Consider the following 14402-nt stretch of genomic DNA (forward strand, 5'->3'; position numbering starts at 1 on the left):
ATCAAACCATTCTCTAATATATAGTGAGAGACTTATATTTATATACTTAGGACTCACCTCATCTATTATTTATATAAGATTTGTGATATTTTATTTCACTTAATTATTTAATATTTTCATTGTATTAGTTCTTTTACCAAGAAAGAGAGAGACTTTCACACTACTTTAGGTCTACATCAATAAAGATTTGGATTTACCTTGATCTTTGTATTTAAGTCTATTTTAATATCAAATATATAACTTAAACTCAAGTTTGTATGACCTTAACCTTGAAAATAAAGCTTAAATCACGAACTCACATTCTCAACTCAAAAGACGTACTTAATAAATGGTGAAAAATTTATGTTTATATACTCAAAACTTATTTAATTTCTTACTGATATAAAATCCGTGACATTCAAGCCATTTATAATACTTAAAAACTAAATTTCAAAAACTTTCCATAAAAGTATTTGTATATTTTTTATTATATTCAATTAAATTTTTATTTTTATTTTATATTAAATAATTTATTATGATTAACGATTAATTATATATTATTATTAATAATAAAGATTTATTTGATTTAAAATAAAAATATAAAAATTTAATTAAATCTAATAAAAAATAAAAATTTACTTAAAATTTCATAAATAGTTAAGAGATTTTTTAAAGTAATATACTTTCTTTCTAAATAATAGAGATAGGATAAATATGAAGGGGCAAGTAAATAAGAAATTTGGAAACAAAAATATGAAGTTACTTTATATTAAATAAATGTTAAATTTTTTTTACTTTAAGAAAGAATATAAAGCTACTCCTTTTTCTTTTCATTCATTTAGGTAAAAAAAGTGATAACTAAATAGGAGGTCTCAATATAATTATTATTAATATTATTTTCTATTCCTTCCAAAATTTTAATCACAAGCTAAAAATAAATAAATAAATAAATTGTTATTATTTTATATATCAACAATTAAATTTAAAATCTTCGCAAACTAATTTATACACTTATCATGTATTAAACACATTGACTAATTAATTATTAGCTTTATAAGTTTATAATTAAATAAACAGTAATAAGTTTACAACTTGTAAATGTTTAAAAGAAAAAAAAAACTACTGGTCGATTATATTGTAGGATAATACTTCAAAAAAAAAAAAAAGACAAAATCACCTGAGGACAAGGAAAAGGCCAAAATGCCCAAAACCCTTTTGAAATGATAAACCACTCTGTCACTCTCTGCTCTCATCTTCCCTTTGTAACTATCGTTCTTCACACTTTCCACCTTATCTTCTTCTTCTTCTTCTTCTTCTTCTTCTTCTTCTTCTTCTTCTTCTTCCTCTCTTGCTTTCCCCTCTGAAATAATGTCTAACGAAGAAGAACAACCCACTGAGCCACAACAAGACCCAGAAGACGAGGAAGAACAGCAATTACAACAACTCACTGTGTCACAACAACAATATCCAGACTCCGACTCCGACTCAGACTACTCCTCGTCTTCCTCCGACGACTACATCGAAGAATCCGATTCCGAGACTCTCACCTATACTCGACCCGGAGACGCCCTGCCCGAAACCGAAAACACCCCTGAAGCCAACATCCGCAAGTACAATCGAGTGCTCGAGAGTAAAAGATTCAAGAGAATCCAAGAAGAAGAAGACCAAGACTACATTTACTACGAAGACTTATGGGACTTTCCAGAAGATCCCGAGAATTGGCGGGAAGAGGATTTGAAGGAGTATTGGGTGGATGCTCCGTTGGAGATGACCAAACCCGGGTGGGACCCGGTTTGGGCTGATGAGGAAGATTGGGAAATTGTGAGGGATGAGATTAAGGCGGGTCGGGACCCGGGGATTGCCCCGTTTTATGTTCCGTATCGGAAGCCTTATCCGGCTATACCGGATAACCATTATGATATTTCGAACCCGAAGGCGGTTATTGAAGAGTTGGATAGGATTGAGGAGTTCCTCAATTGGGTCAGCTACATTTTCCCTGATGGAAGCTCGTATGTCAAAGAAACTTTCTTCTCTTTTTTTGGCCTTAATTTGTTAGTATTTTTGTTGCTTGAATTTTTTTTTGGGAAAGGTAATGCATTTACTTTATAAGAATATCCGAATGTGGTAATTGAGGAACTTTAGTTAGGATTCACAAGTTTGTCAATGAGGTAGCTGCATTCTTTTATAGGCTTCATGTGGTTATTGTTTTTGCTAGTTAAATTTTGCTTGTAGAGTTTACATTGCTTTTAAGAATGCAGAAAGCAAAAAGTGCCTTCAGATATACAAACAAAAGTTGAATATACTTTGAAGATTCAAAACTTCAAAAAATTTAATCTTCGAGTATAGCAAGGTGCAAAATTATAGATTTATATGGGGCAGCCATATGTGAATGTATATTGCGGTTAAGTCATTTACTCATTTCCAATCATTCATTTTGTTTTTCCTATGTTTGAAGGGCATAGTTATGGTATGCCGGATTACTTAACTTGTTTGATTGTTCGTTGTTTTCAATTTTGCACTTTGTTCAAGGTATGAAGGCACTGTTTGGGATGACTTGGCTCATGGAAAAGGTGTTTATGTTGCAGAACAGGGTCTGGTCAGGTTTGTCAGTATTTAATTCAGCAGCCTACTTCTGTTTGTTTATCTCTGTTTCTGTATCATAAGGTTGTTTTTCACCTTTCTTCATATATATATTCTTTCAAGGCCACTTAAACATCCAGATAAGGCTGTGCTTGAGTGGTAGGGACTGAAATGTATGCTTTTATTAGTCGACCCTGAGAATGTTGTAAAAATTTCCACCCTCTTTTTGGGTCTATAAATTTGTACTGTGTTGGGATTATGAGGTGCTTCAAGTACTATTCTATGCTGCTTACAAAAGGTTATTACAACAAAAGAACAAATCTTACAAGATATTTCCTTTCCTAGGTATGAAGGTGAATGGCTGCAAAATAACATGGAAGGTCATGGGGTCGTTGAAGTTGATATTCCTGATATAGAACCAGTGCCAGATTCCAAGTATGTAATAGTTGTTACTATTTATGATACTCTTATGTTATGACATAGGTTTTACAATCTGAGGAATAGATATGGACATGATATAATGTGGTTGGATATTTCCAATTTTTCTAGGCTCGAAGCAAAAATGCGAGCTGAAGGGAAAATAATATCAAGAGATTTCATGTCCTCAGAAGATAGAGAATGGTTAGAGATGGATGTTGAAGATAGCATTCGTCTTGCTGGAGGGCAGTATGAAATTCCATTTTACGAGAGTGATGAGTGGGTCAAACATTTTGGGAGAAAACCGTATGTTCCACTATCAAGTTATTTATTTCTTTATTTTTTCATTACTTTCATCCTTGCATTTGAATCTGCACTTATTTTTATAATAATGCACATGTTGGTTTTGTAGTCTTTATCTCAATTCTCAAAAGTACTAGATTGGGCATTTATGTTTTATCATGAATGCAACTTTCTGTGTTTTGAGCAGGTGCTTCACTTTTCTGCTAATCTTTGTTGAGCCTTTAGTTGGCATGTATCTCAATTTATGGTGTTATGGAGACCAATGTTTCTATTTCAGGGAAAAGGGTCGATACCGCTATGCTGGCCAGTGGAAGCATGGTAGAATGCATGGATGTGGTGTATATGAAGTCAATGAACGCACCATCTATGTATGTGCTTTAATATAAACCAATTTTTTGAGGCTCAACTTATGTAATGAAATTATTTCTTCCATGAAGATTTGGATCGGTTTATACATAAGATTAAATACATGCTACTGCACCTCAGCTCTTGGCCTTGACATTATAAGCTTCTGTTTTGTTTTAAATAATGCTTTCTAGTAACATACAAATTTGAAAATAGAAACTTTATGCAATATGTTTCAAGGGAAAGATGTTAAGATATGATGATCTTAAAAACAAAAAAAAAACAAAACAAAACACTCGTCAATCAATTTGGTTAGTGGTTGATATGACTATGTAAATTGTTTCTTTTTTTTTTTTTTAAAAAAAAAGTCTTCTTAGAATAATATCTCCCTTGTTGAATGAACCATTTCTCTCAGCTACCTAAGCATTCTCTTATAAGACTGCTTAACTGCTTATGTTATTGCATAACTTATATGCATGCAGGGTAGATTCTATTTCGGAGATCTATTGGAGGATGCATATGGTTGTGATGAGAACATTTCAGCGGTATTGTGGAATTTTTCATGCTTAATAAATAGTTCAAAAGAAAATATGGGAAAAAGAATTCTATAATATGGTATTTCTCTCACATTGTAGTTTTTCAGATGCATGCTGGTATAGCAGAGGTTGCTGCTGCTAAGGCTCGGATGTTTGTTAATAAGCCAGATGGAAGTATGTAGTCTTGACTCAATTAACAATTACATTTGTATAAGCACAAAATGTTGTTTGACACGGCAACTTGCTAGACAAGGGAACAAGTGATTATGCCTATATCATATTCTTGCCAAAGAATTGCTCATATCAGAAATATCGTACTTTAGATAATTCTCTAGTGCAAGTTTCTTGACAAAATTGCATAACATCTTTAAAATTTACAAGTTGTTTAGGAAAATATGGCATATGAATTACTCCTATAATTGTCCCTACAAGTGTCTGACACGATGGACATGAGTGTTGTGTCCTCTAGTGTCCATCATGCCAATCAATGTTTCTCGAGTGTGATATAAATCATGGTTGTAGAACTATGCTTGAGTGAGAACAAGAAAGAGAAGAAAACAAAATGGAAAATAGAAGTGGGAGACCTTTGTATCTTGTGCTAACTGGATAAGTCAACATCTTAACTTGTGCTGAAGCTGAATCTTTTAAAAGTTGTAGAAACTTATAGTTAGATATGGATCGGGTTTATCACAAGTCATTGTTGGTAAAAGCCTTCATAGAAATCTTCTGCTAATCTTATGTTTTGGGAGCGAAAGGGAGCTCATAGAGGATTTCACGGAGCATGTTGACAGCTATTGTGTAAAATATGTTTTTGGGGGTTCCAGAATATGATCAGAACTTTGAACACAGTTTGTTTGTTGGAGTTTCATCCTCTATGCAGAAGGCCTGACTTAGCTATTCTCTGAAGTTTGAATACATGTATTTCTTGTTCAATATTCAGCATAATTCAATTGATACTAGAAATTTAGCTCTGCATAAATTACTATCTGCCTTTTGACTTGTAATTGCTGAGAATTTGAAAGATTAACATCTTATAGTCATGCTATTGTTTGCTTATACAGTGGTTAGGGAAGAGAGGGGTCCTTATGGTGATCCTCAACACCCCTATTTCTATGAGGAAGATGATGTGTGGATGGCACCGGGCTTCATCAACCAGTTCTATGAAGTAAGTAAAGTTTTCTTTTTCATGGTAGATTCTTCCTAAGATCATGAAAAGGAGAGGTAATAAGTAAGTTTGTTTGGCAGGTTCCTGATTATTGGAAGACATATGTGCATGAAGTTGATCAGGAAAGAGAAATGTGGTTAAACTCCTTTTATAAAGCTCCCCTGAGGCTACCGATGCCTGCTGAGCTTGAATATTGGTGGTCAAAAGGTATTCTTCCTCATTTCCTTCGCCAGTTCTTAGCCTTTGAAAGTTATAAAAAGAATCTTCCTTTTTTTTTTTTTGTTTTTTGGTTCATTGAAATGTATGCGTTACAATTTCTTCATCAGATGAGACTCCCGAGTTTCTTCTTATCAACAAAGAACCAGAGCCTGACCCTGAAGATCCATCAAAACTAATTTATACTGAAGATCCCCTCATTTTGCACACCCCAACTGGAAGATTAATTAATTATGTTGAGGATGAGAAACATGGGGTCCGATTATTTTGGCAGCCGCCTCTAAAAGAAGGTGAAGATGTGGACCCTGAGAAGGCTCAGTTCCTACCCCTCGGATTTGATGAGTTCTATGGACGAGAAGTGATTGTAAAAGGGGATAATATATGGAAGCGATTCATAACGGCAATAGAAAATGCATTGAAGCCAGGATTTGATAAACTAGAAAAGTGGACTGAAGAGAAGAAGAAAGCTGGTGACATGAAAATGAAGCTTATTGAAAAGGAACTTGACCTTATAGAGGCTGAATTGTGTTTGGAAGAGGCCATTGAGGACATGGATGAGGAGTTAAGGATGAAAGAAAAAGAGGAGCAGAAGAAAGTGGAAATGGGTATGCAGGAGGAAGAAGATACTTCTGTGGTAGCTAACCAAGGGAAAAAAGCTATTACCAAAGAGGAGGTTGATGAAGATGTAGAAGAGGAAGAGGAAGAGGAAGAGGATGATGATGATGCACCTTCCAGTTTTGGATCTGTTGTTGCAGATCGAGGCCCCATAAAGAACGATCAGAAGGGAAAGAAGCCTAGGGAGTCTCCATTCTCTTCATCTTCACTGTCATTTGCTTCTTCTAGCCTTGTTTCAGCAGTAAGTTCTTATTCCATTAATTTTTATTTTCTTTCTTTTTCTGTTCTGATCATTGTGCAAACAATGTGATTGATTTGCGAGAGAATGATCTGTGAAGGTGAACAATTTGCTTTATGACATTAGATTTCCAAAATTAGTATTCATATGTAAACTGTGCTGAGTAGTCTCAATTTTTTGAGGTCTAAAATAATAGGAAATTCATCAGAAAAGCTTTATCTTCCAATATCAAATGGCAACCAATCCAGGGATTAATGTCTAGTATGTTTATTTTGAGGATCCTTTATCCTAATAGAATAGATATCTTTTATGAGATTACCTTGCTTCAATTGTTTTCCTTTGCTGCTTTGCAGGTTCCATCTATGTTGCAGCAATCAATTTTGTCATTGAAACAATGTAGATTACCACTTAAACCACATCCTCCCTCAAGTGTGGAAAACCCCAATGACCTCCTGAAAACAATTGATTCAGTCAGTTTCCCTCCGGTGCTTCCCCATAAAGGAAGCTTGAGAGCATTTAATCAAGCTCATCAAAAGGTTCGACCACAAAAATGCTCTAATGGACGGATGTCTCAGTTGCACTCCTTATGTAAGATTTTGAAATGTCCTTCAGCTACTGCTAATACCAGAAGCAATCCAAAAAAACCTAGAAAGCATAACAGTTTTGGGCCGCATGCTGCACCGGAGGAATGTTCAGACAGCATTTTATCTTTGCACATTCCAGTGTATTATTTGGAATCATATACAGATACTAAATGGTGCCGAGCCTCATTGTAGAAACTTAAACAGTTGAACCTAGGAGGGTCAGTTTTGTTGAGGCTGCATTTGATTGCCTTTTAGCCAATCTTAATTTCAGGTATGCATTTGGCTTTTATCTTTGATAAGTGAAAAGAAATTTAAACATTAGATTAAACATTAAAAAAGCATTTCGAGTTTGGATATATTCTTCTGTATTAATAAAGAGCTAAGATGGTCATCAAAGTCTCATCTGGCTTGTTTCTTGGATGCTTCATTTTAACGGTCGGTTTTTGGTAGACTTTTGCAAGAATACGAGGATGGGTGAAGTTCCATTCAGGCAATTGAGAAATTGAAGTGGATGATCAAGTATTAACAGTTTGGTCTGATTGTATTTTCATGTAATTTTTTAGACTAAGAAATGTTGTAATTTGTTAGAGACGAGCATGTTTCTGGAAATTCTTCAGTCACATACTTGCCCAGATGTTTCAGTGAACTTCAGAAAGAATAACATGCTTTACGAAACGGAAGCCTCACATTGTCTTGAAACCTGCACATCTGAAGCTCTAAGTCATCAGATTGAATACCTCAGCAAACTATATCATCCTAATCTCTATAACTGATTCACAATTAAACCACCACGAGACTACAGCATTTGAAGCGATCATCCTCAGTTTCGGAAATTTCCCAGCTTCCTCTATGCTGCTGAGAAGTTTAGGAAGAAGAAAGAAGCAACAACAAAATTAAAGTTCAAGTATTGAAGCCTATGAAAATTTTACAAACTAACCCGATCCAGGGATTTTACTGTAAGATATCCAACGCTTTGGTTCATAATCATGTGTCAAATGAACCACAGAAAACAACCATGCTCATCTGTACGTGTCCAAAACCCAAGTGGCATGTGGATTATGTCCTTCTAAAAGTCACTATGTAACATTGGTGAACATGATGTCAACCTGAGCTAACTGGTTTTTCTTGTTAATACTACAATTTCAACATGATAAGAGGAAAATGCCTGAGTAATTAGAGTAACCAAAAGTCAAGAAAAATGAAATTAAAGGGCAAGAGCTAGCTTATAGAGTTGAAACAAGAAATGAAGTAGCGTGTATTCAGCCTAACAAAATTAATGACCCAAGCTTTAGTTTGACAAAAAAGTGCTGGGAATTACTTGCATCATATTCATACCCCAATCTGCGCTGGCTCTTCTAACTTGATTGTCAAAACCCAAAGAGCACTTGGGACTTGGGAGGCAGTTAGAGCCACACCGCAAGCATGCGTAGCCAAACAAAATTTAGGCTTGGTTGCCACTCTTCCCTGGGCTGCCTCGCCTTTAATTTCAAGGTGTCAAAATCAGGAGGTACTTAAAGCTTTGTAAGCTATAATAAGAAAATTCAGCACACCAGACACCATAATGTCGAGGAATCATCCACACATCACCAACTCTTTCAGTACTCAAAACCTATCTAGTACACATATTTATGGTGCCGAATGCTTACTGAATTTCCAAACTTTCTTTTGCCAATTGGGTAGCTAAGAAAATGGCAGAAGAGAAGGCAAACATTGGTGATTGGGACCTAACATTTTCCCCCCTTCTTATTTCTTCAAGTCAAGTTAATAGAGTCCCATGGCATATGAATTTTCCTTTTGTTATGTAGTTATTGTGTCAAGTTAATGTGTTTGACTTTTCAAATTTAGAAAATGAATTCCTTGTACCATAACTTTTTTATATTATAAGGAAATATTATTGTCCTTGAAAGGTGAGTAAAGATTTTTTTTTTTGACTTAGAAAAAAAAGATTCAAACTTTACCCTTTAAGTAAGTGAAAAGTGAGCAAAGATTAGGATAAATTACAAGTATGAATTAATATGTCAATAATAAATAAAGCCTAACCTCTCTCCTTGACTGGATTTGGTGGTTCATTTTTGGATTGTTGGTATTTTGGATAATGGTCAAATTTCAAGGTCCACACCCAAAGGCAAATTGTTCACAAGAACCCATGATTTCCAATTGGTCAAATTTGTAATGCAATGAACTTGAACAAATATAGCAGACAAGAGAGAAGGGCATCAAACAACATTACATGTTGGCTGCAAAGGCTAGCTGACTACGACAAGGAATTGATAAATTCTGCAAACGCCAAAATCATGGGATGCTTCTTATGAATAACACAGCCAAGAGAGTGTGGACCACTCAATAAAGCATCCCCACTCTCAGCAATGCTTGGAATGAACCAAAATTTTATTTAAAGCTTAATTGGTTTTCCCCCAACATGCAATGCCGGCCCATCAATTAGATTTTCTTGCGTGGACATTGTAAAATTATTTCAATGACTTCATTTTGGCCAAACCCCAACCAGCAACTTAATGAAAATTAAGTATAATTTACAATATTAATTCGAAAAAGATCCAAACGTATAATACATTTATTAACTAAATGAAAATGACCAATCAAAGTGCTATATCCTGTCTTGTTCCCTATAACTAAGAAAATCGTGTGAATAATGACACCATTCATTTCTTACGTAATTACCTAGATTGATAGCATTATCTTAAGTTTACTGTATCAATTGATAAAGATTCTTGGCCTCTAGAGATAAGATTAAAGGTTAGAAGGAAAAAAAAAAGACCCAAAACGAAAAGCATGCTGGCTTATCTCATGATATCCCATGACATGTGAATTTTCTTTTTGTTTGATGACGAGTAATGAAAGATAAAGCCGTCACTAGGATTGATGGAAAAGACCATTTCCATGTCCACGAAACTGTTCGAGCATTAGATATTTTCCTGATGGGGCTGTTGCTATTGAATTGTTCTATTCATCATGCCAACTTTGAAATTCTGATTTAAGAAAACAAAAAAGCTTATGTCAAGATCAATAAATAAATCAATTCAAGTTTCAACGGGGTATTCAAATATGCTCAACTCAACTGAGCTCAGCTATTAACCCTTTTTTTTTAATATACTTGTCTTGCGATTTGAGAGGTAGAAAGTGATGGAAAAGTTCAAAGATAATGACCAAAAGATTTATCATGAGATTGAATATGGAAATATTTGATACAAAAGAAGAACACATGTAATTTGAAAACAATATTTCTATGTAGTACTCTCAATAAGATATTCTTAAGCAATTTTTCATTGTTTATTTCTATAATTAAATTGGAAAGAGAAAAACTTTTAACAGTTATTACCCTTTCTCATGAAGGTAATTAACATGAGTTGAAGATGAAAGACAATTCAAATCAAACCAAATACGTCATATTAATTATGATAAAATACATTAATTTTTTGAGTTTTGTCTACAATTTCATATAAGTTTATTAATTTTTAAAATATACAATCTATCTCTAACGTTAACGAGTAAATGTAAAATATCTAAAATATCTTTCTTCTTTCTCTAATTTTTTTTATTATTTTCCTTTCTTCAACCCAACCAATAGTATTTCCTTACACTGGCAAGTCACCCAATGACCAGATCTAATATGAAATGTCAAATCTGATTGAATCTACCCACCAGATCATACTCTCCAGATCTAGTTGGATCTGGCGCTCTGTAGCTAGATTCGACGTAAGATGGTTGATCGACAAGAGGTAAGGTCGGTCAGTCATTCTGTTGGCAAAAGGTAGAGTAGAGATTTTTTTAAAATGAGAGAAAAGATTAAAAATGAAAAATTATAATTTATATATTATAGTAATTTTTAAAATTAATGAAGTGTAAAATTATTTGATAAATATTGTCATGTCATTAAACTAACGAAAATATTAACAATTGACAAATGCTTGGATTTATGTGTCCAACAGAGAATATTCTTTTAAAAAAATTATATATTTCCAATTTTAATAGACCTATATAAAATTATAGATAAAACATTTTATCTTATTATATATATATATATATATATATATATATATATGTATTTGATGCACAATGTAAGTCTATTTCCTTTATACATATAAGTTTGAAGAAATTGTGAGAAATGACATTTCTTGATAAATACATTTTAAAAGTAACCATCAAAATAAATTTAATTATTTTTAATCATATTTAGTCATGATTTGATGAAAATACCCTTTAAACTATTTCAAATAAATTAAACCATTTATCACAATTTCTCCCCATTTCTCTCCATTTGTGTTTCGGATTTCTCTCTCACCATCTCAGTCTATCAAATTTTATCAATTTTTCTGTTCGGCATTCGTTTACTATACTTTCGATTTCTTTCTCTCGCGTTTTCAGATTTATATTTCTTACATTTTCAAGACACCAAGCAATGATTTTGACGTGCTTTGGTGGGTGGTTGTTTGAAAAATTTGATTTTTAGGTATTTTAGATAAAACTAAAACAGTAGAAATAATCACAAATGTATGAACTAGCTTTTAATTGAATCAATTCGGGACCTAGATACCAATAAACTCAAAATTTTGAAATTTATAAATATAGGTTTTCAAAGATTTTTTTTTTAATTTTTAGTCAAAGTAGGTGTTTTAGATAAAAAATATTTATATTTTGATTTATGAAAATATGTTAGAAACATTTTAATATGTGTCAAATTGTCAAAAAAAAAAAAAGCTAAGAGGATTTGAAGTTTTGGTTCATAAATAACAACAACATTTTAGGTATTAAAATATAACAAAATGTTCTTAAATATGTCGTGTAACAACAATATTTTTTCAATATGGCATGTAACAACAATATTTTTTTTTCAACATGACGTGTAACAACATTTTTTAGCAATGACGTGTAACATGGTTTTGTATATGACGTATAACAACAGTATTTTTTTTCAACATGTCGTGTAACAACCTAATTATAACTTGTCACTAGTTTTTGTACATGGAGTGTAACAAGCACACCATAACTTGTCATAAGTTTTTGTATATGGCTTGTCACATATTTTTATACATGACGTGTAACACGCTAACCATAACTTGTCATAGGTTTTTGTACATGGCGTATAACACGCTAACCATAGCTTGTCACAGGTTTTTATACATGGCGTGTAACACGCTAACCATTGCTTGTCACAGATTTTTGTACATGACGTGTCACATTTTTTGTACATGACATGTAACACGTTAATCATGACTTGTCATAGATTTTTGTATATAGCGTGTCACAGGTTTTTGTACATAGCCTGTAATACGCTAACTATGACTTATCACAGATTTTTGTATGTGGAGTGTCACACGCTAATTATGACTTGTTATAAATTTTTATACATGACGTGTAATATCATAACATGTAACTTCATTAAAGGTAATTTTATCAAATTTAACTAAAAATAGTTAAAATTATAAAAAAAAATTTATCTTTAAAAATTATTTTTTAAAATGCTCTTATAAGTTTCATGATAAATTAAGAACTTACATCGCAAGAAAAAAATAATATTATTCTCTGTCCTTATCATTGCTTGTGATAAAATTAAATGAGGCAATGATTGCCTCTAACGATAACTTTCGTTGATACTCACTATTTTGTCTACTTCAAAATATTTTGTATGGCTGAAATTTGTTTAAAAATCATTCAACTGCGCTGCTACATCAAACCTGCCATCCTAGTTACCCAAAAGACTTCTCTCTAGATTTTGAGGGCATCATTTACCCGTCCGGCTGAGAGCTGATGTATATATGCTTTACACAGGCACACGAAACATATGATCTCCATGACAAATTTTTTACCTTTCTCCCCTTCCCTATTTTTTTTTCCTTGTAATAACTAATCAGCTGCTTCTACTTGTAAGTCAATGTTCATCCATGCACGTTTACTTCCAAATTCAACTCTCTTGTATACTAGAATTTTCTTGAGAAGAGATAAAAAACAGTTGCTTTCCCCACATAGTTTAAGGCTTAAAAGTCTGCCAAAAATTAAAAATAATTTCTATACCAATAAAATGTAACTAATGTAATCCAACACGTAACAGCAACATGATTTAAATTATTCTTAAGCTTTGTAACTTCAATTAGTAAAGCTTATCAAGACACGGCAGGGATCAAGAGATTCAAAACCCAACAATTTTTTTTTTATGAATATTAACTGCTGGATGTTCCCGAAGCAAACGCAAGATCCTGGACTTTGAAACAGGCTGATAATCTGGATAGGATTCTACATACATGTGGGTAGAATTATTCAGCGGCCATAACAATCATGGAGGGGGGGGGGGGGGGGGGGGGGGGGGGGCGGCGCTGGCAAGGTGGGGTAGTCTCTTCCATTTGGCCAAAACATTTCCCATGTTATAGTTGTTCTTTCCCACTTGGTCACGACTGTAAGTCTGTAACCATTGTGGAAAGGTTTACACTTTTACGATCACTCAGTCAATACTCTTTTCACTGCAGTTGTCCAATCAAGTGAATTTTAGAATCAGGGAACTCGTCTCGTCTCATCACAATAGTGCATGAAATGAAAATTTTATGATCGAAGGACGGTTATGATGGAATCAATGAGATTGGCATCACAATCGTGTGTCAAGACTGTTAGGACTGAATAAATGAGGTTGGTGTATTGGTAAGTGAGAATGACGGGTAGCACTAAACTGAGAGAAAACAACAACGAACATGACCAGTTTCAGTCCAAAATGGCATGTAGGAAGGCCAAGGGGAGGGGCCTGCGACTGAGTCACTCCTTTGCCCTTTTCTTTAACAAAGTTGTTGTTCAGTTGCCATTCCCACCCCCACCAGTCAATCCCCTGTCTGGTCAAGTGGTGTGCGTTATTTTGGACCCACTTCAGCTAGCTGCAGACTAGGACCATATGTCACCTGCACTAGATGCTGCTAAGGTGTTGCCTATGATTGATAACTAGAGTTTGGTTTAGAGAAGGAGTTTTAAGGCTGACCAACTTTAATGCAAATCAGTTTAATACCAATTTCTTAATCTCATTAATTGGATCACTTTAAGACCTAATTTTGGGAATGAAAGATACCCTTTTGAAAAGATTTGTATGTGACTGTATTTTAAGCAAAGAAGAATCTGTATAATGTGACCAGAAAACCAAATTAATGTTCAAAAAAATTTAAAAAAAACCACCCACAACATAATAATACTCATAAAGGAAATTTGATCTTAATCACCTAAATTCAAAGTTTATAATCAAAAAGGAAAAAGCTCTCAATGAGAAAAAAACCATTACCATCCCAATTTAGATTCCTTGGAATTGGACCATACAATAGAGACAGCAAGGTGCCATCACTTCTATTTATATCATGGAATTTGATATTGCAGCATGAGCCTATTAAGTTAAATAGAAATTGAATAATGCTTGAAATGAGATAATCTCAATCCAT

At 33.6% G+C, this 14402-nt stretch overlaps 1 protein-coding gene across 2 annotated transcripts; it reads left to right on the forward strand.

Annotated features, from left to right (window-relative positions):
- Positions 1-1229: 1229 nt before the first annotated feature.
- On the forward strand, positions 1230-7658 carry EMB1211 (MORN (Membrane Occupation and Recognition Nexus) repeat-containing protein). Of its 2 annotated transcripts, XR_016028398.1 has the most exons (12): positions 1230-1988; positions 2509-2580; positions 2905-2994; positions 3109-3282; positions 3557-3647; positions 4107-4169; positions 4268-4334; positions 5222-5325; positions 5406-5532; positions 5652-6397; positions 6748-7249; positions 7429-7658. XR_016028398.1 is itself a non-coding variant. In XM_018128047.2 (11 exons), exons 1-11 carry the CDS (start codon positions 1348-1350, stop codon positions 7168-7170), a joined length of 2598 nt encoding a protein of 865 aa, XP_017983536.2. In that variant the 5' UTR covers positions 1230-1347; the 3' UTR covers positions 7171-7658. The 2 variants fall into 2 exon arrangements, 1 of the variants encoding a protein (XP_017983536.2); XM_018128047.2 differs by having other exon boundaries at positions 6748-7658.
- Positions 7659-14402: the final 6744 nt, after the last annotated feature.

This window comes from Theobroma cacao, chromosome 9, assembly GCF_053813885.1.
Source record: "Theobroma cacao isolate CCN51 chromosome 9, ASM5381388v1, whole genome shotgun sequence".
Classification (NCBI taxonomy): Eukaryota; Viridiplantae; Streptophyta; class Magnoliopsida; order Malvales; family Malvaceae; genus Theobroma; species Theobroma cacao.